This window comes from Nymphalis io, chromosome 11 (assembly GCF_905147045.1).
Source record: "Nymphalis io chromosome 11, ilAglIoxx1.1, whole genome shotgun sequence".
Lineage (NCBI taxonomy): Eukaryota > Metazoa > Arthropoda > Insecta > Lepidoptera > Nymphalidae > Nymphalis > Nymphalis io.
In genome coordinates this window covers 10,620,294-10,644,237 of record NC_065898.1, presented here as the reverse complement: position 1 = coordinate 10,644,237, position 23,944 = coordinate 10,620,294, and the positions used below count along the sequence as shown (strand labels likewise).

Sequence of the window (23,944 nt, the reverse complement as noted above, 5' to 3'; positions counted from 1 at the left end):
GAGACATTTACAGGCTTTTACTTTACAGTATTCAAATTCCCACTATTGAATATGGGAATCATAAAATTTAAAAAAATCTGATATATATTTCTTAAAAATTAATATAATCTTATTATTATCTTAATAGAAGGTTTACTTACGGTGGCCGCTGCATATGACTTATACATTGAGTATTCGTTGAAGATTTTTTAGATAAAGCGCAAATCGTGCTGTCGCTATTAATTATTTCACGAGAAAATATACAATATCTGAAAAAATAAAATATTTAAATATAAATACGTTTACAAAAAATAAAAAAAAAAAAAGTAATTTTACTTTATAAAAAATTTGGCTCCTTTTACTTGGGCTCCTCCATCACATAGTACTTTTAGTTACGCCTTATAATTAATTTTTGAAATTTTTAATATTTCATTTTTAATACTACGTTTGATCTCTTTTTACTTTTAGCATTTTCTGTTTTCCATATTTTTATATTCAAATCGATGATAACTTTAGATTCGATACAATATGTACTGTTTGACTACCGAAACCATTCATATACTTACCATTTAAAGTTTATTTTTCTACACGCGAATGTGATTGACTGGGTTCAAGTGCAAAAAATCGTAATTCCAATAGTCAACATGTAATGCTTAAAGCGCTTTATGAGGCAAATGACTATAAATTACGCAAAAATTAACAAATTGTAGCGTTCATTTAATTGAAAATTACCTAATAACGTCAGTAGCATTATGTGTAGCGGGTAGAAAGGCAATGTCTACGGATTTACATGATCTTTTCGGTCTCAGTTCACGAACTGTGCCACCATCTTCTACCAGTTCTGGAGTACTCATACCCCACCTTGACGTTGAAGCTGTTAGCTGGAACAATTCATTTTGTTTTTATGTAGTTCACGAAGGCAGGCTTTGACCTCGAAAATCTTTCAGAATATACTTTTAAGACGTCTTAAGTTAATGGTATATAATCTATGTAATCTACATCAATTGTGGGTGAGGTAGGTTAAGAGAGCTTAAGCACTATCCGTTAACCCATTAGCAGTCCAGGGTAACTTGACCACGGGCCAATCGTCGGGACGGCACGGTAGTATGCGCAAGCGATCCCGTGACGTCCCCCGACAAGATGGAGTGGGTACCGCTGGTTTTTAGTGGGTATTCCGGCGCCTTCAGCGCCGGCGAGTCCCACATACCCCCCCACCTCATGTGGGGGAAACACATAAATGTGTTTTTCCAGCGAGACAAAAAAAAAAAAAAAGGGGTAACTTGACTATGACAGGGTTAAACTAAAGAAAATTAAATATCCACGTTCCATTTGTATCAAAAATACAACAACACTTAAACATGATATGCATAATTATAACATATATTTTTTATATGTAATAATAAGTGTTTTTTACACATAACGCCAGGTATTTATGTATATAATCAAATATATAGGTGCACACATGCAAGAACGTCAACAAGTGTTACTAAAAGTCTTAAATTTTACAGCTAGTCACTACATCGCTTGTTCCAATGTCTTAAGACTTTTATTTTTGCGTAACTTGATCAGTTTAACAGTCCGTTGTTGAATGCAATTAGTACTTTGAAAGTGCTGTAACTAAAGTAATGTTTATGCAATTCCTTTATTTGTTCAACTATCTCCTTTCAACATTAAATATACAACAAACAAATATACCTTATTTGAAAATCTTACATTTTATAGAAATTAACATGAATCATTCTAAAAGTAAATATAATTTGTTTTCTCATTAATTACTTTTTAAAATGTTGATAAAAATATCTGCTATTTCTTTTTTTTTATATATTGAGGCAAGAAATAAGTTGTAGATACTTAATAAAAAGTATATTATAAAAATTATGTTGTATTAAATTTTCAAAAGTAAGTATGACGTACCGTTGATACCGGTTAAGCTATCTCTTTAACAAAATTCACCAAATTTATCGCTTCGCTCTTCAAAAAAAATTGTCTGAAAATTTTCAAGTAATATCGCTGATGATATACAAAAGTATTACTTATATTTTTTATCCGAATGTCATACTATATACCCATATTACACAGATTTGTTTTATATTTTTTCAAAATTATACACACACACAAATACAGACACATATATACATAAGTAATATACAACTTTCATAACCTTACAATATTATTTTTTTATTTCAGAATACTAGAAATCTTTTATATACTTTTTAGTCGGATATGAAGTTAGTTTTTACTTTAACGGAGTGAACTAGATAGACTATAAAAAGTAAAAATAACGCGGATTCATAAAAAAAGTGAAACGTTTCGTTTTTGAAAAGTTTCATACGATTTGACCGTGAACGTTTACCCTTCACTCAAAAAAGTTTTTTATTTAACGCTAAGCTGAATTTGAATGATTGAACGCTCTAATCTTTGAAACGACCAGTACGATTTAATGAATTATGTTTGCATTAGATAGTCCAATTATTAATGATGGTTATAGTTTTCACAGCTTTATATTGCGGCCTAATAAAACAGACATGTTTAAAGTAAATTTAACAAATGTGAACTCGCGTAGTACAGAAAGTTATATATAAAACTGTTGAACAATTTTTAATTAAAAGTTTAAAGGAATATAGTTAAGATGTGAAAACTTGCAGATTCTAAACTCTTGGACTATACCTCAAAATATAGCAATCTTAAGCTAGTCCTAGATTTAGCTAGTCAGATAGGAAAGCTTTAAAATGATTGTAGTAATTGTAGAAAAATGGTTATTTCATTCAATTATTTACAACACTGTTTTTTTCGACAAGTTCAAGTTCGAATTAATATATAAAAATGAGTGCTAAATCCTTACCTCGAGTGTGACCGCTTCGTCGCGATACCATTTATTCGGTATTACTCTCAAAACGTATCTTATTTTAGATTCTTCGGAGCTAGAGTCGAATTGAACAGAACCTTCATCGCTAGTTTCTTGTATAGATGAACTTGTTATAGGCGCTGGTACATAAAACTTTAAGTGAGATTCTGAAATACATTATTACATATTATTATTTCCTGTATATTAAATACTAATACTCGTAACGACTCTCAAGTAATTAGTTTTGTAACTAAGGGAGAAAATATTGCAAGTCTTCTTGGCACTCTGTATTAATTATTGGATAGAAAATTTAATCTAGTGTGTTTTATTGAGATATTGTTCTTAGTTAGACTTTCTTATATGAATTTGTTGAGATAATTTTTGAAATCAATTTTCTGTGGCTTAAATATTTAAAGCTCTTAGTTCACGTCACTAACCTATATTTTTAGCTACATATAATCGTTTTCCTCTCACTGATACTTCTATATCAACCGATCCACCGCAAGTAGATACAACCAGCCATACACCTGATCCGCCTGATGTCGTCTAAAAAGTAAGCGAGCCTTTTAAAATACATAAATTTAAAATATATTCTTTATTTTCATTATACAAAATATTCTAAGCCATAATAGGAGATAGGATAAAATTAAATAAGTTCAATAAATTTGATTAATAAAATTAAGACAAAAACAGATTTAAGAGTTAGCAAAAACAGTAATTTTATTTATTTAGAAATACCATATTTGTTTTGTATTTTGCTCAAACCATACTATAAACCTAAACGCAATGTCAATATAATTATTCAGCGTAAAATGTATGCTAAGGTCGCTTTGATTTGATGATAATTAACATCGTCTCAGAAAAAGTCTAAGACATGTGCAAATTTTAATACCATCAGTAAAAATACTTACGAGAACGTGCGATACTTATATTATTATTCAAATTAAGTACCTTCGCTTTGAAATGAGGCAACTGAGAAACTCATATTTCCAAAACTGTATTATAATAAGGTCACATTAATTCCACGTTGGAATAATAAAATGGATAACTTGAAGTCTCTTACCTTTAAGTAATAAACGTTTTTTCCTTTTATATCAGCTTTATACGGTATATTTTCTCGTAGTCTTTTGGCTGTGGACGTTCGAGGTCGGACGTTGCCTGTTGCAAGTAAAGAACCAGCTCGTCGATCTCTTGCTACACCGAATACACTAACAAAATACGTCTGCAACAAATAGCCACAAGATGATGAATACAGTAAAATTTTAAGACTGGAGCGATTTTAACGATAATTGACGCAAAAATTTGAGCAAGACAAATTCTTATCTCTATAATTAACTTAATTTCCCGACAGTTGTAATTTAAGAACATACCGTGCTTGGATCTAAATTTTCAATTAAATGGTGCGTCCTGTCTCCGACACACGCGATAACTGGATCCTCATTCGATACTCTTGTACTACGACCTGTTCAGTTAAAAAAAATAGTTTAAATTTATTGATGCAATGAAAGCTCATTACGGAAATATAAAACGGCTTGACAACGGAACATTACAGATTGAAATCTTTGAATATTCTCATTTTTACCATACTTGCCATGATTAACATGGCCATTAAGAAAAACAAGAAAATTAAGTAAATTCAAATTGTTTGTTTCAAAAATATTATTTGATAATTGTAATGATTTTATAAGTCAATTCTTCTTGTGATATTAGCAAATCTTATTCAATATTTTAAGCAGCTTGTTTTGTTTACAAGCAATAATAATTCATACATATTTGTAATGTTTTCTAGAGTCCCCCTCTGTTGAGATGTAATCTTGTAAATTCTCCACTGTTACGTAAATACCTTCTTTATTTTTGAGGAAGTGTGTGGAGCTTAAAATGTTTCAATGCGGATTGGTGGATTCACAAGTGGCAGATTATAAATACAAATTAACTTTATGAAAACCCAATAGTGCTTTCCCGGGTTTGAATGTAAAAATTTTCATTAACAGATAGATATTTTATAGATACTGGCACATCTTATCTCTGTTTTCTTATGATATAGATAGTCATTTGCCGTCCCTGTACACAATTGTAATAACTAAATTGTAAAACCAATAAATAAATGAACATTTTATTAACTTACCGAATTTCTTCCTTCTGTAGACGCTTTTAAAGTTCTCTTCGAAGATATTAAATCCATCTGTGTCGAAGTCAATTTTGTTGGTCTCAGATAATGTTTGGTTGACCGAATTTAGTTTCAAGCGATTTGTTTCATTCGACTCCTCGTCTGAACTAAAGCGATTCCGTTTGTCTGATCGACTTGATCTGACGTCGTATTGTGCTGCACAGAGGGATGTGTAGTTTTTTCTGTGTGATGCAACCACACAGTACGTTGTTTCTTGTGGATCTATCGGACTGAAAATAATACGAAACTGTTGATAGACCTACAAAAACATGTAAATATATGACGACTATTAATAGATGTTACAGAATATGTGTAGATAATCCACATGAAATCGCTTGTAATTTGATGCGTTTTTTTGTAATATGATGACTAGATATTCTGCATAACTGTATCTAATATATGTAAAAACTAGCCTGAAATTTTTGACACTGTTTCTATCAAAGTAACCAATATTTATATAACATGTAACATTGTTTTAACCCTATATATTGTGACGCTACGGTTAGTATTTCTTGTTCACAACATCCCGCAGGAGTAAATTGTAAATAGTCCAACCAGATCGATTTTAACGAATGCATAGGTACAGTTTCTATGTTTGAAGCGTTAACAAAGTAATGTCCCGTAAGACAATACTGTGAATGTATCCAAAATATAGTAATCGATCACTACTGAAGTAATTTACTTGTCTAACTTTCCTAAATAACTGTGATTTCCTGTAAGAGATGTCTAATGCTTACTTGTATTGAAGCTAAAATATCTGTGATACGATACTCATATTTTTTTTAAATATTCATTTAATACTACGAAGTTATCATTATAGTCTAACATTAACTTTAAATGTTATTTGTACATCGGGTGGGTTAAATAATAAACATTTTAGCTCTTTATAAAAGTTCTCATATGTCCTTATGGTAATAAAGCATTTACCAATAATAATATTGATATTCGATATTCGATATTCGCTGCACTAAGGATCTCAGCGCAACACGTTGTATCAAAGGATATATTGTACAGAAAAATAAAATATTAACAATAATTATACACAGTTAATGCGTATGTGGTTTATATATTTAGGAGGAAAAGCACGAGAAACGCCTTCTGTAGATTGCTATGTAGATTGGCTTTAATTACAGAAACATTAGATTGCCATTAAATTTTCTTTTACATTATTTTCGAGGTAAATATAGTTTCTGTGATTGAAATTTTATATAAGTAACAGTAACAGCCTGTTAATGTCCCACTGCTAAGGCCTCCTCTCCCTTTTGAGGAGAAGGTTTGGAGCTTATTCCATTACGCTTCTCCAATGCGGGTTGGTAGAATACACATGTGGCAGGATTTCAATGAAATTAGACACATGCAGGTTTCCTCACGATGTTTTCCTTCACCGTCAAGCACGAGATGAATTATTAACACAAATTAAGCACATGAAAATTCAGTGGTGCTTGCCCGGGTTTGAACCCACGATCATCGGTTAAGATTCACGCGTTCGAACCACTGGGCCATCTCAGCTTTTTTATATGAAATTTTATATTATTAAAAGTTGATCGGGTGAATACTTCGTACGGGTGAAAAGAACCCTGAAACATAATATAAGCGTTTCCTATCGTATACAATCTAAAGCACAATCTTAAGCACAAATAAAAAAAAACCTTCAAAATTTAGTCATGAGTCATGATACACACATGCAGAAGAATTAAATATATAAAGATGTATTTGTAATAACTTAGAGTTTTAAGACTTTTTTTAGAAGAAATAATTATATAATACGTGGTCTTAAAGATCTCGTTTTTAATTTCCATAAAATAATATCCTAGGATTTTTTTTGTTGTACACTGCAAATAGTAAGATACGTTTTTAGTAATCGTTAGCAATTGCGATTACTATGGAATCATTCAATTGATTTTTTTATCGATTAAAAAAGTTAAAGCGTTGCGTACGATCACGTTTTAAGTAGGTAAAGGGTTTTGAAAAATTCTATTCAATTTCTTTAAAGGTAAGGTGAGTTACGTTTATAGAATCTCGTAACTCTTTGAGTTTTTACTCTATACGCATCTTTAGCGTCGTTATTCTGTTTCTTTATGAAGAATTATAAAAATAAATAAAAATAGTAAAATTTTATAAAATAAGTTATATTTTAATAATATTTGCCGTCTAGAATTTCAAACATATTTTAATTATTTATATATAAATTGGCAGAGGTTTCTGTTTTGTAAACAAAAAAACAAACTGCACTTAAGAGTGGAAAAATAAATGCTAGTATTCTCAGAAAAATTAATACTAGTAAACAAATTAATTTATGTTTTCTTCAAATTTTTAAATAATTAATACTTTTAATAATTTTTAATTATGATTTCACCGATTGATTTTTTATTATAATGATGACAGTATTCATTATTTAATTTTGACGTTTTTTAAAAATTACTTTTTGATGATTTTTTGTTACTTTTTATTTGAATTTGATTAGATGAATCTGGAAGTGCTATATACACTTGTAATTGACATGCATATTAGATATAGTATTATTGTTTTGTAAATTAATCTTTTCAATGCTTTTTATGTATTTTTTTATAGAATAATAAGGCGGACGAGCATATGGGCCACCTGATGGTAAGTGGTCACCAAAAGCCCTTAGACATTGGCATTGTAAGAAATGTTAACCATCGCTTACATCACCAATGCGCCACCAACCTTGGGAACTAAGATGTTATGTCCCTTGTGCCTGTAATTACACTGGCTCACTCACCCTTCAAACCGGAACACAACAATACCAAGTACTGCTGTTTTATGGTAGAATATCTGATGAGTGGGTGGTACCTACCCAGACGAGCTTGCACAAAGCTCTACCACCAGTAAATGTATATATATGTATGTTGTAAGTGTGCTATTATAAATAAATAAATAAATAAATAGTGGCGACCTTAGCGATCAATAGTAAAAATTAAAAGCTTTGATAAAAAAAACCATAAGTAAAATAAATAACTATTGCAATTGAAAAAATATATAAATATCGTTGTAGAATAATTTCATTCAATTGTAAAATAAAGCCTTGGGTTAATTTAGAATCGTTTAATCTATTAGTTACAAAAACGATATATGTTGGAAATGGCATCTATTCGGAGCACCACTTCGTAAGCTTATTATGGAAGTTCCTAAGAATACGTCCGAAAGGGCAGTGTAGGTGAAATCCGGATACTGTAAATACTTCCACAATTGCTTGTCGGCCATGGCTAACGGCTGACGGAAGCCTTTCGCAGAAGCGAAGCGTGTAGGTTGGCGCGAAAACAGGTAATAGAAGATGACGAAAGTATGGATTGGAAGCGTGGAGCAAAAGTAACCGAATCGATCAATCAGGAAATCAAGACGATAACTGATTTGAGACTAGAAGAAAATCGATATCACCCTCCTAGTTCATTTGGAGTTAAGAGTGGATTTACACAACTTTGATGAGTTTACTTCGTACCCAACCTGAAGTTGGGTATGAAGTAAACTTATAGGGTGGATGCCATGAAGGCGAGAAAAGGGAGGGCGATACGGGTGTCGTCGAATGGTTAATATTATCTTTATAGGCGATGGTGAGTACTTACCATTTGCACGTCTCACTGCTTATATTAAAAAAAAAAACATTTCATCGTGAGTTTATGTGATTTCAATCATTACCACCGTCGACGCTCGCATAGCATGCCATTTCTTTTACCTCTACGTCTGTGATTATATTCGTAGCGATAACTTAGCCATAAAGTTATCACACGGCGTTCGTCTGTGATGGCATCCAAATAATTACTTAGGAACAAAAAATAATAATTAAAGAGACTGCTATTAAATTAATTAATCGCCCTAAGAGCAATACAAAAGGTATATTGACTTTTAAAAGTAAAAGAACTTGTTCAAATAGTATTCATGGTTCCGTACCTGTTTTTGCAACACTATCGCCATTATATTTTTAAAAACAGCTCACGTAAGTTAAATTATCGAAGTAATTGCATTATTACTTGAAAGCTGTAGCATTGTGTACATTGTTGATATGTTATTTTAACTTAATACAATTAAAACAACAAATAGTACTGAATTTCGTTTTAAACATATTTTTATTTACATATCTTTGTAACATACTATAATATATATAGTTGTGCAGAATACGTAATAGGTTTTATTTCTATAAACTGTAAAGTATTTGTTCCAATTATAACTGACATTAATCTCGTATTAATTAATCTAAAGAAAAAATATTTCAACACGAAAACGTTCATACTTTATACTACTTTTTAAAAATATATATATTAATTCTCAATAACGTTATAATATAAGTAACTCGTTTGTAACGTTTTAAGTTACTTGAACCTATGTGTTTAGCTGTGCATTGATTGATATAGTTAGGGTAACAAATCCTGGCAGACTTCGTCGTAATATATGTACCATGGCGGTCAATTGAACTGTATGTTATGTTTATTTGGTGCAGCGCGAACTAGCGGATATAAGATACAAATTCAACTTTCATCATAATCAGTCAAACGATGTTTTATGATGTCGACGAAGCCATTTGTTACAATCAGATATTATATATGTATCTACTATTTTTTTTATATAAAATGTTGATAAGCAATTTATTTTTTATTAGCATCGTATTAAGATTTATATTTATAAATATAAATCGACTCTTGTATGAAGCCTTTTATGTATTCAATGGAATAATTACCAGTATAAGAATTATTGTTTTTGTCTGAATATGATTTAAGAAGATTTCATCTTTATTAACGATATTTTATCTCTATAATAATATATAATTTTTTCTTACTTTTACTTTTTCGTCTAGAGGCTAGTTTATACGACTTAAGATGTCAAGGCTTTGGGTTCGAATACCGGGTCAATCATTGAAGCTACATAAAATGTCAATAGCATCCCGGAGGATGATGAGAACAGGATGTTAGCATTGTTAGAAGCCTAGGCCTATAAAAGCAGGATATATCTCATGTTCTATTTGATTGCTGATTTAGCGAAAGGTAGGTCGTAAAGAGGACATAAGGAATCGTGCACAAACTTTTGTAACACTTTGTAACACTCTCACACTTTGCCAGTCTTTGATTTCTTAACCACTTCCGGTTACGAAATGTGTTTATATATAATATATAAAAACTCATTGGTGCTTACACGGCTTCGAATCGTAATCTACGGTGTACGGAGACTCACATTGCCATGTCGGCTCGACTTCCTGGTTCAAAAGGAGTAAAATATTCTATTCACTTAATGAAATGGTTTTCAACTATAAATGTCCATCCATATTCCACGAACAAACTTCCAATCCGAACCACACTCATACAAGTTTGATTTACGACACAAATCTAAGATTAAAACGATAGTCTCAATACCAGCAATAAGTAATGCATTCCGCTTTAAATATAATATTCAAAATAAATTTACACTTACTTCTTGATAATAAACAAAAGTGTCACTAAAACTTAATTTATTAAGCTCGGTCAATGAAGCCGGAGGCGTTTAAACACACTCAAGCTAAATTAAATTCAAAGTCAATGCTATTAAAATATAATATCGCTTATCAAATTTCTCGTCCAAGTTCATGGATGCGCAGTACAACGGAATTTAAACTTTAAGGCAATAAATTAAGAGTCATTTTTCTATGAAGATTGAGAGGAGATCGCACAAAAAGTTGAAGGAATGAAGCTTGCCTTTGCTTGTATTTCTATTTATCCTGCTATCCCAGTAGCGTTCCCGCAAATAGTAAAGTCATCTTATATTGGCAGTTTGAAATACAAGATGTAGTGACTCGTTACTCTTTTAATTATCTTTATAGCACTTATAAGCCTTGTCGGCGTTACTAAGAATATTTTTTTTGCTTGGCATTTTATTGGTGTTCCTAGTGAAATTTATGCGAGTATAAAATTACTCGAGCTCTTTTTATTCGTGTAATGTAAGTTTGCTTGTTAATGTGAATGTATTATTTTTATTACAATATGTAAATGAAATTATTTTTATTAATGTTGGATGGAAAAAATACGATTAGGGCGTTAGTTTTTTTTTTTTTTTGCTTAATTATACTCCAGTTTATGTGTTCCTGGTATCCATTGCATTTAATTTGATTTTGAAGTTATAAAAAAAATTTCAAATTCGTATTTGAGTACAACGTTTCTATACATACAGTTTTAACCTTGTTTGTTGTGAAATATTGTCACAAAATATCGGCATTGTATACGTAAGTGATATTGTAGTTGGACATTTTTATGAGCATGCCCAGAAAAAAATATTTAAATTAAATGTTGCCATTACCAAAATACTTTGCCAAAGTTTTAAAATTAAAAGAATACCAATGTGTTCCGGAAATTAAAATCAATAAAATAAAAAAACCTATAATAGTTTACTATTTATTTTATATCATATTAGGTGATATTATTCGTATCAAAAACTTTTAATTAATGTTATGTTTATTTATAAAATAATCCATTTCAAATAAGATCGACTATAAATTGGAATGTAGATACGGAGGCAGTATTGGTCCATGATCGTATACAATTAAAACAGTTTGTATGTTCTGTGCATTACTACAATGTAGCAAGGAGTTTTTATGGCAAAAATAATTATAAAAAACTACCATCGAATAAAAAATATATATATATGGATATTTTGGAATGTTGCTAGCTCTTGTAATCAAGCAAATTGTAAATATTAGGTAAATGGCCTTCTGTGAAGTAAATAAAATATAAATAAATAAAAATGTAGTAAAAAGTGACTCTTTTTTACAAAATCTATTTAAAACTAACATAAAAACATCACTTAGTTTAGCTTTATTTTTACAATCGTGTTATCTGGGTGTATGACGTATGCAGCGCATCTCAATTGACGAGACGGTGCGCTCAGTTCAATTTCCCAGATGAAACAACTAAACACGGAGCCCAAACGAATGGGAAAACCGGACTGTTATATTTCGATAGATGAATAATGAAAAATATCGTTCATTTCGAAATACGAAATTATGTTTTTCTATCAAATTAATTCATTGCTTGTACCACTTATTGAGGTGGTTATATAGCTTTATGCTACGACCTTAATAGCTGAGCAGTACATTAACGCCAACCAATGGTTGACGTTTAACTGTATAAAACATACTTTTCTCTGTATAATTAAAATCTATGAATAGGATATCACCGCATATTATACATCAAAGTCCCTCCGATGCGTCTGACTTTCTGAATAAAAATACCTAACGGATTTTAATACGGTTATTACCAATGCACGGAGTAATTCATGAGGAAGGTTTAGGTGTATAATTCAGTAGATTTTTTGTAAATTTGACTGGATATCACGAATGATTTTTGAAGATGTCAGAATTAATCATACCGTCTAGGAGCTTTGGCGTGCGCCACGTAAACCAATAGAGTAGTATGTATTAAGATATAAGCGTTTTATGAAGTCCGTTATTTTACCCTTACGAAGCCGGGTCTGGTAGCTAGTTAAATTACAAAATTATTGTATCCCAGCCCAGTAAGTCTTTATTATATATTACTATTAATTACAGTTACTGTATAAAGCAACTTTTTTACAATTATAATTTCTAACATTTACATTAACAGAACAATCTATGTTATATAGATTATTCAATAAGGAAATAAATATATTCTAATGGTAGCTATTGCCTACAACAGTTTAATAGTTCGAAAACTGAACGTCCGTATTTATCAGTTAGGTTTGTCTTCCAAGTTTCTCTAGATTAGTCATAGCTGTGTGGCTCTACAGTTCGACTTATAAAATTAAAAAAAAAGATAACGTTACGTTACGAATATTTTATTATATTTATATAAACAGTTGTTTATATAAATATAACAAACCTGCCAATGAAGTAAGACTATCTAGATTTATTTCAATTTAATGAATTAATAAAAAAAAAAAAAAAACAAATCAATATATATTTTCGTGAGTATCAACATATTACCAGATTTATTAAATGTAAAGCTTACCGTTTTGTAATGTAGATTCTACTACACAGATTATGCATGAACAATTATTTCCAAATAATTTTTTGTGTATCCTTCATGATACACATTAATACTTCATGATACACATGATATAAATTAATACTGTCGTCTATTTATCATCATAATGTAAATAATACGTCTTGTCACATATTTAATGTGTGCGAAATAAATTTGTTTAATTGAAACCAATAATAAGAAAACGAAAGCCTTAATTATTAATACATAATATTACGACGTCACTTATTTTAACGGGATAACGAAAGATGTTAATGTGTAAGACCCGTAAGTGGAATAGAACCGTTAACCATAACTCTCCCAGGCCATAAATCTAAGTGGTCCGTCTGTTCGTCACAAGAACAAGTATTGATCAATTTATGATACGCCTTGTATGGTGTTAGATATGACTCGATAGACTTAGGCTTAAAATGTATGTTGCAATGTTTTTGTGAATTATCGGTGACGACCTGTTCGATATACTGTTAAATGTACAGGATCTGGATAATATTATCAATTATGAGATATATTATTATATATATCAAGTGAAAAGTATATATATATATAAGTTGATTAAAGGTTATTTTTGTATTCGTGTTTTACGTTACCCCACGTTTTTACCTGTATTAGTTATTTTTTTATGACTTATGGAACTGCTTTTAACTGGTTTTAGCTGCTAAATCATTAAAGGCAACGGTATATTAGAAGATATTTAATATCTCGTTAAAACTTATATAAATTATATTATAAAAAAATAAAGATCATGACATTTTATATATAGGTAACTTATAACGGTACCTATTTATTATCTGTCCAGGACTTTTTAAAGTAAATCGCAGATTTGTAAAATAATATGTTTGGTTATCGCTATATATTTTTTTTTATAGAATAGGAAGGCGGACGAGCATATGGGCCACCTGATGGTAAGTGGTCACCAAACGCCCTTAGACATTGACATTGTAAGAAATGTAAACCATCGCTTACATCACCAATGCGCCACCAACCTTGGGAACTAAGATGTTATGTCCCTTGTGCCTGTAATTACACTGGCTCACTCACCCTTCAAATTATATTCAATAGATACATGTTTATGTCTATGTGATATTATTATATCTTTATGCACTATGAACAAAGTGACAGTTTGTTTTAGCCTCCCTGTCCAGTCTTAGGGATAAGAAATATTTAAGGCGAGATTAAAAATATTTTTTTTTTATATTTATGATATTAAAAAGCTTACAAAATCTATGATATTTATTTGAAATAGGAACCTTGTAATATGAAAGCTACAATAAACTGAACTTTAATTAAATATTATGAGAATATTATGATTCGATATTTAAAGTTATTAAAATCTTATCACCGTAATTAAATAATTAAAAAAATAAACTAAAAAAATATATAAAAGAACTTACCTAGGATCCCAATTAGCTGATAATCTCCGTTTGGACTTAACTCGCAGGCGCAAGCGCACGAGACGTGTAGCTTCGCCACGCACGCTAACCGCCGCAGCGCCGCCTTTTGATGATGACAGCTGGAAACAAAAGTTATTATCTTAATCAAAGTTCATTTTAGAATCGTTTTCAAACAAAAAATACAGAGTATTAATGTTTCATATTCGTTTGACGTCACATACAAGCTGCCGATCAAGACGCTTCTAACGTTATCTTAATTGATAAATTATGATAGGTAGCTTAGAAAATATGCGAGAACACATGAACAAATATATATAGCCTGCTAAGATCATATAACCTCCGTAGTTGGGTATAGTATAATTACCACGTAGTACAAATAAAAAAAAATTTCTCTCGTCCACAATGACGTAAAATATTTTTTCCTATTCGTACAGATAGTTTGCGTTTTTAAAATGTCAAGTATATATTTTTATGTATGATATATATATATATATACATATGTAAAATAAATAATTACCTGTAATACATATCTGTCTTGTTTAGATATTAAGAAACTGATTGTGTACATCTCTCCGCCCCCATGTTCTTGAACTAGCGTTAATTGTGCTGTAAATTCCAAAGATGTTTAAAAAAATGTATGTATATACATGAATTCGTACTTATGTACGACAAACATGATTATGTATGACAACCGAGTTTTTATTTAAAGAAAAAGATCGGTAAGATCGTAGACATAAGTCGATTTTCATGCAGGAATACATAATAGTAAAATTTGTGATAAAGGGCTTAAAATTGTTACAATTCATATTCTATTTTAATTACGAACACAAGTAACTGTTTAATCAACTTCAATATTATTCATCGTTACAATATTAAATTAATATAAAGCTATCATCCGTTTGGAATGAAGATTCTACTGACAAGAACCAGTAAGATACTCCACACTCTAGTGGCTGTTTTGTTAAATACTGATTGCGCTCATTCTGTTATTACTGATTTGACATTCGAAAAAAATAGACACAACATTGTAATTGATCACCCGCTAAACAACATTTATAAGTAAGGCAGTTAATAATTATTCTTTTCCGCCTATTTCATTAATACATCATTAAGCACAATTTAATGATTTTATTGTATATCCTTCATGAAAATCAATGAATACTAAATCCAACCTTTAATCTTCAATTGAGTCTTTTAACGAATAATAAAATTCAAGGTTTTTGTAACAACAGATTAAAATTTACATATAAATCCTGCTACAGTATAGAGGAGTTTTATTTGAACATCTGACTTACAGTCACTACTGCCAGCTGGTCCACGATAGAACGCCCAATGTAGGTGTCGTGAACACGGGCTCACTGTGATATATACCACCAACTGTGATATCAATGATGTGTTTAATTCCAGACTGTAACAAATGTTTACACTGTCAAACTGTATATAATATATTTTTTAATTCCTCGTTGGTCTAATAGTGAAGTCTTGGGTTCAAGCCACATGTTGACATTTTCTGACAAAAAAAATCCCAATACCAGCCCGGAGTCAATGAGACAATGAGAGAATAGAGAACACCTGTGTCTGTCACGCTTGTGCACTATAATAAGTTCTGCGTAGTTTTTAGTCTTGGATCCATAGATATTTGAATAGTTTAGTTTGGAACCCGTGATTTTTACGTTAAGGTCTAGCTGTTATATGAAATGTGTAGGTTTTTATATATTTGATCGGTATTCTATTTACCTTCGTGTCTTGTAATCACGTCACTAATATAGCAGCTCTTATGTAGATATATCGCGAAATGATAACAACAGACTTATAGTTTTGTTGCCTGTATTTTTTAAATTTTATTATTGTTATGGTCAATGTCGCGTTTCACTTTCTGACATTTCATGACCGTTTACTGCGATGAGTTTCAAGTTTGTTCTTCCAGAATAGCCCTACTGATGACGGACCTACCTTGGTCAGATAAATAAACAAGAAATTAATTTTAATTATATATTTGGGATGGGCAGCATTTGGCAACCTTCGTCAAGTCCTCAAGTCGTCTATACCACAATGTTTGAAGACGAAAGTCTTCAACCAATGCGTCTTACCTGCCATGACATACGGTGCCGAAACGTGGACACTAACTGCGGGACTAGTCCACAAATTCAAAGTCGCTCAGCGTGCTATGGAGCGAGCTATGCTCGGAGTATCTTTGAAGGATAAGATCAGAAATGAGATTATCCGGAAAAGAACCGGAGTCACCGACATAGCTTGCAAAATTAGCAGGCTGAAGTGGCAGTGGGCTGGTCACGTATGTCGTAGGACCGATGGCCGTTGGAGCAGACGAGTCCTAGAGTGGAGACCGCGAATCGGCAAGCGCAGCGTAGGGCGCCCTCCAGCCAGGTGGACCGACGACCTTAAGAAGGTGGCGGGCACCAACTGGATGCGGAAGGCGGAGGACAGGGAGCTTTGGCGCACCTTGGGAGAGGCCTATGTTCAGCAGTGGACAACGATTGGCTGTTGATTGATTGATTGATATATTTATATTATTAAGTAGATACGTTTTCATGCTCTATTTCATTTGCTTGGTATACTTGATTTACCGCCCGTTCACAATTGCGAGATTCTGTTATGTTAATTTCAGTCCCTTAAGATTCTAAGAACTTTTTTAGAATATAAAGTAGAGCCACAGCAAAACCTTTTTCTTAATTATCCACGAGAAAATTACTGTAAAATAAGATATGCAGTTGAAGTCTCATTCGTATTCCTGAGGAGTGCACTTTTGCAGGATCAAGGTTATATCGTCGCAAAATATTATTATATGTACAAAATTTATCGCATTAACATGTGGCACTTATGCTTAAATTATAGTATTGGACCTCTGCTTATCAAAATATTAACACTAAACAAAGGTAAACATATCAATGCAAATTAAAATATATTAATTCAAATAGACTTTTACGTTATATTTTAAAACGTCAAACGCTACCACCGGTTCGGATTTTAACGATTAGAACCAGTTTGGAACTAGTAAAGAAAAGTAGTTAATCTTTTAAAAAAAAATACAAAATTATGTAAAAGTAACAGCTCGTGAATGCCAATAGGGGCTAAGGAATCCCTTCCCTTTGAGGAGAAAGTTTGGAGCTTATTCTACCACGCCGCTCCCTTGCGGGTTGGTCGATTGTGAAGTGAATAATAAGTGATAAAATCGTGTAAATTTTTACAATTAGTTAATTTATACATATTTCATGTATGAAGCAATCGTTCAATTTCATCATCATCATTCTTCAATCATTTTTGTAACTTTTGTGTCGTAGGCTTCATTAATGAAATTAATTTTCATAATTGTTGCTTGTTTAGCCGTATCTCAAGTACAGACTGTGGAATATTATAAAAAAATGCCTGTAATGTTATGCATTGTAATACATATATCACGTATACTGGAAATCTTAAGTTCGTGATCAACGTCTCGTTTCAAGTATTAGTTGAAGCTCTATGTGCTACCAGGGATTTGTTTCAAAATAGGCATTGATCCGGAGTGCAATGTATCAATAATAAATTGTAAAATGTTTATCCGTTACTTTGCTTTATAATAATAATAATAATATCCTAAGCAGAGCTCGCACTATGGAAACCATACAACTGATTTTCTTTTGCACAACTAATAATACATACTTAATACATACTTATATAGATAATTACACCCAGGCTCAGGACAAACAGACATGTTCATGCACACAAATGTCAGTCCTGGGTGGGAATCGAACCCACAACCTTCGGCGTGAAAGGCGAGTATCTACCAACCACGCCAACCTGCACGTCTTTCGATTATAATAAAGACCTGCGGAGCTATTTTGTAAGAATGATATGATATCTCACTCGTGAATTGTTGAAAATCGACTTACTTACGGGCAATATTTAAATTATTTAATTTATTATATATAAAACACATTTATACATTTTTTTTATAGAATAGGAAGGTGGACGAGCATATGGGCCACCTGATGGTAAGTGGTCAAAAAACGCCCTTAGACATTGGCATCGTAAGAAATGTCAACCATCGCTTATAGCCAATGCGCCACCAACTTTGGGAACTAAGATTTTATGTCCCTTGTGCCTGTAATTACACTGGCTCCCTCACCCTTCAAACCGAAACACAACAATATCAAGTACTGCTATTTTGCGGTAGAATATCTGATAAGTGGGTGGCACCTACCCAGACGAATTTGCACAATTCCTTACCACCAGTTGATCAGTGTAAAAGCCAACAAACTTAATAATTTTCTCATTTATTTTGAAATATTATAAATTATAATTTTATTTAGCGGATTAGTGATAAGACATTGCCATGGGCTGTGGTGACCACTTACCATTGGGCCATTTGTGCCTATTTTAAAATAAAAATATAAAATTATAAAGCAAAAGTTAAAATTAATAAGATTACAATTATTGGTATAACATAATCAAAATATTATGTATATATTGTAGTAGTTTTCAATTTACTAGACCTTTTGAAATATGAAAAGTGGTCCTTACTTTCGACTTTCCCCTTCTTCTAGTCTATATAAAGTTTGGTTGTCCATCGGCAACCATTCCACTGAGACTTTGGAGATGGGCCTGGTGACAAGCACGCTTGGTGCTGCGAAGCCTGCTCCAGCTGCATTAACGATGACCAGGACAGCCATCCTAACAGTCAAGTTGTCTAAGTTTCTGTGAACAGTTACATATGATACTTATTAGAATATTGATTATGTTGAATAATGGAGATGATGGTTTAGTCTCCAACAAAAATAACAGTCATTTTGATACGTTTCCTGTTTCGAACTGAATGACTGATACTGGATTCGATGTAAGGAACTTAATTCATTTAATTCACCAAATTTAATTCATATTTTTTTCTTTTTATTGATAAGTTACTAATAGTCTTATGTTACCGTTCTCATTTTAAAACGTTAGCTTGATTGAATTTTGCACAGGGTATTGTGTTCTCATCAAAATAGATTATAGTTATTTAAATCCCCATCATCTAAGATTGGTTCTTAAACTTTGTAAAAAGTTTATTATTATATATAGCTAATGCTCATTGTAATTCTATAATTTTGTGTTTGTTAACTTTATATTTTTTACGATTCACGCAATGGTTATTATTAATGGTTTACTAATAATCGAAACTCAATTCAATAAAATATTCTTGGCAATAAGTGGTGTTATATGCAGTTATATATAGCGCAATATCATATTGTAAATAGCTTAAAAAAATTAAACCAAGATGCATCAATAGGTATTGAAAACGTATTCTATTTAGAATCCATTTGTAAAGGTGATTTGACTCCATAAAACTGTGTTTATTATCGATAATACGACTTCGGTTCGCCTGTCTCGGTCCATTCGCTATTATTTCGATCGATTCGTGAAATGCTATGAAAATTTACATTTATTTCGGATAATGATTACTTTTTTATTTCGATTACTGCCCTTATTCAGAAAATCGATTTGTTAAGGTCAAAAGTTATGGTCGGTAATGACTGTAATAAAAGTATTTTATGTGCCACACTATACATAGTACTTTGTGTTTAACTTTCTTAAATTAAAATTTTATCATAGAAAATATTCATATTTATACCGAAGTAAACCTAATCATAGTAATATACCACTTTTTACCTACCGTAGGTAAACACTGGCTTGTGGTAGGATTTTGTACAAGTTTGTCCGGGTAGGTACCACCCACTCATCAGATATTTTACCGCAAAACAGCAGTACTTGTTATTGTTGTATTCCGGTTTTAAGGGTGAGCGAGTATTATTACAGGCTCAAGGGACATAACATCTTAGTTCCCAAGGTTGGTGGCGCATTGGCGATGCAAGCGATGGTTAACATTTCTTACAATGCCAATGTCTGTGGGCGTTGGTGACTACTTGCCATCAGGTAAGGCCCATATACTCTTCGGTCTAGATATACTATAAAAAAACACCCCCTTATTCAGAGGCCCACGGTATCGCTTGCGAATGCTACCATGATGTTATGCTTATAACACAAAACGATGCAGAATCTATATCAAATATAAGTAGGACAGCAGCAAATGGTTGTCTAAGACAATTAGAATAGAATACTCTACAGAGCCTATTGGGAAATTTATTTAATTATTGCATTTTTTTTTCAAATTAACAACAGTAACACTGACTAGTAATATTTAGAATTTAGGTTAATTTTGTAGTTTAAAACTTTCATATAAAATTCGCTGCAATTGACCCCATTTCGCTCAGGTTTATTTATAGATTTCCAAGTCTTAACATAATATATTTTTTTCGAGCTGAAATTAGAACTTAGAGTTATAACGCGTGAATCGTAACCGATGATTGCGAGTTCAACTCACTCAAGCAAGCACTAGTGAATTTTCATGTGCTTAATTTGTGATTTTAATTCAGCTCGAGTTCGGCGGCGGTGAAGGGAAATATCGCGAGGGAACCTGCATGTTTCTAAATATATACTTATTCTTTGAAATATGGTTCAATCTGTATGAACGTGAATCATCATTAATATTTGCTGTAACAATATTACTATATATATACAATCCACTGCTTATCATAACAAGATATGTGCTCCAGCCAGTTATACTGCTCCAATGTGACTAATCTTTATGAATGTTTTGTTAATCTCGATATAATTGCTAAGATTCATCTTAATATCCCAATTATTTACTCTTTATGTAAACCACGTTCACTTGCTCGTTAAGGATAGTATATTTAATACTATCCTTACATAACATAGTACACGTTTAGCAGCCCACAGATCCTGACGTCCTGGGTTCAATTCCCAGGTTAGGCGGAAACACCCAATTATTAAGTTTTTCCGCCGAAAATTCTCAGTAATAGCCCTGAGTTTGGAATTTGGGAGTGTGTACATTACCATGCATTGAAAAGCACGTTCAGCTATTGGTCCTACTCTCACTACACCTAAACTCATTCCGATGTTGTCGGATATGCCAAGTAATATGAGAGTGACGGAAAATAAAGTGCAACTGTGTTTGCGTACGCACTTGTACTTGCACTATATCGTGCAGTCGACAAATCTCTCTTGAGGTTGGACTATTGAGGATATTGGAAAAAAAAACATGCAGACTAGAATTTTACTGGCGTGCACCACTGGACTTATTCTTTCTATTTTTTTATTTAGGACCTCCAACTAAGGCTACAACAGTTAAGAGTTTATTACATAATAAAATAATGTTTTAAAATATGTGTGCTCCTTCAATTTTAGAAGACCACATTAAGCACATTAAATAACGAGTAAACTGAATTTAAAAATAAAAAGATACGTTACATAGTGGTACTTAATAAATTTACATAGGAACTAGAAAAAGGTAAACAATGGTTATTAAGACTAAGTTATGCAAATGTGAGTTTACCTACATATTATAAAACAAAATATAAAATTTATTTAAATAATAACGATTATATGTATAAGACTACCGATTTAAACGTTTTATGTAGACGGAACAAAGCCGGAACGGGTAGTTAGTTTATAATATTTTTAGATACCTAAACTTTTTGACATATATTGCATGTTAGCTTTATTGTTTTAAATATTATTGATCCTTCACTAATAGGGTATTATTTATAGTCCTTACCATACATCTTAACTTTTTGTTAACCTTAACTATGACGGTCTATTTGAAGTCAGAAATAAAAACTAAGTCAACGTTGAAAAATACCTTATATTTAGTCCACTAAGAGTCTTTTCTTGTACGATTATTGATTACAGAACATCGTCAAATAGGTCGTATTATAAAAACTTTGAGGTATCAATGATTCAGCAGATAAATCTTGGAATAAACAAATAGCTTTCAAAACAAATTGACGAGGGTACGACGTTGGGTCACTCCCTTTTACTTCATAGATTATCAAATTTTATTCGATTCCTAATGATTTCAAATGTAATGGTACCTCTATCAAATATAAAAGTCATTCTTAATTTAACAAATCGGTGTTTTCGCCCAGAGATCGAAATTCGACTGTAATCATTATTAAATATTTAAAATAATTGAATTTTTATGTTTTGATCACTTTTTATACTTTTGTTTTCAAATTTTTATTGACAACACTTAAACTCATCCCTAGATACAAAAAGAATAAATCTGTAAACAGAGGAAAAATAGGGACTGAACTGTACAAAAGTTATATAAATAAAACATAAATCAATTATCAAGAACCAGTAAGTCAATCGGAATATTGGGACATTGGTCCCAATATTCAAAGTCTATGTGCTTCCCATCTTACGGGCTTAAAGTGCTACTACGAATTATAACCACTAATATTGGCTTCAAGATGCTTTTGAAATTTTGTGTTAAAAGCCGCCGAATTCCTCGAATCATTTCGGCACTGTTTATTTACAATTTCGATTTAAATCAAATAAATACCAATCTGAAGAAATTAGTCACGACTTTATCTTTACTACAATAAGAGATACAATGCCTGCAACATTGTTCGCGTTGAATGTCGATAAAAGTGTTTTGTGACTTTCTCCATAAAACCCTTTAAATTCGTTTATTAAATGTTTGTATTCCCTTTTTCGAAAAAGGTTTTTATTGAAAGAAAATATCACGTTCATAGTTCAATGTCCTTGTAGTCCTTTTGTTTTATCCTAAATGAATATTACAAAAGTTGTATTTGGCTTAACTCGCTAATAATGTTAAAAAGTTTCGGTCTGTTTTCAATAACTCTTTTTGTTAAAGAGTATATTTATTCAGAAAGTACTACGTAAGTAGAAACAATAGGTTATTTGGCAAATATACTACTATTTATTGAATGAAACAATTATGTAAATAAACAGAAATACCTAATATAACCATATATACCTGTAGACTGTCCACTTTACTGGCACATGCAGCTTTTATAACGATGTTTTTCTTCGAACACGATATTAATTATAAGCACATACAAAAAATGGAGCTCTTTTGAGTTTGAACACATATAAACATCCCTTAGCCGAGATAGCCCTTTGGCTAGAAAACATTATTCGCCGTGTGGGTTCCCGACAAGAGCTTCTGAGTTTTCATATGCTTAATATGTATTCTGAGTTTTCATATCCTTAATGTGTGTTTATCTCGTGCCCTATTTACGGACTGGAACTTTAACTTTCACACTGTTTTATTGTAACGCCTCAAAATTTTAGTAGGCAATTTGTTAAATTGTTAATGCGTTAGCCCCGGATTGTGTCAATAATGTATGAACTCTTATCACCATATTTCAGTACTATTTATATATTTTTATAAATAAAGACGTGCGAAAGAATAGAGAACAAGGTTTATTTAAACAACAACATAATTTTTATTATGCATTTGTTTTACTCGAAATTCCCACCATGAGCACTACCAGAGTTCAATGAGCTCATATGGCAAAATGACCATAAATCCGTACTCGTACCACAACACGTCATTGTTTCACGTTCCAAAAGAAATAAACAGCAAAAAATGTTTACACTAAAATCGCCTCTATAGTTTTGGCGCAAAAACTATAATGGCGTTACAAATTTTGACAGGAGGTCCATTACCGTAAGCTGATCCTGACCATACTCTATAAATCTC

At 31.7% G+C, this 23,944-nt stretch overlaps 1 protein-coding gene across 1 annotated transcript in view; it reads right to left on the bottom strand.

Annotated features, from left to right (window-relative positions):
- The window catches only part of LOC126771740 (uncharacterized), a 47,732-nt gene that overhangs the window by 977 nt on the left and 22,811 nt on the right, over positions 1-23,944 (bottom strand). Inside the window, exons 2-12 of the mRNA XM_050491809.1 lie at positions 18,898-19,071; positions 15,675-15,787; positions 14,897-14,985; positions 14,380-14,498; positions 4,950-5,221; positions 4,195-4,286; positions 3,888-4,046; positions 3,262-3,370; positions 2,822-2,991; positions 712-860; positions 141-248 (exon numbers count right to left, since the gene is read on the bottom strand). Coding sequence (XP_050347766.1) covers positions 141-248; positions 712-860; positions 2,822-2,991; positions 3,262-3,370; positions 3,888-4,046; positions 4,195-4,286; positions 4,950-5,221; positions 14,380-14,498; positions 14,897-14,985; positions 15,675-15,787; positions 18,898-19,071 — 1,554 coding nt within the window. The remainder of the gene's footprint in view (positions 1-140; positions 249-711; positions 861-2,821; positions 2,992-3,261; positions 3,371-3,887; positions 4,047-4,194; positions 4,287-4,949; positions 5,222-14,379; positions 14,499-14,896; positions 14,986-15,674; positions 15,788-18,897; positions 19,072-23,944) is intronic.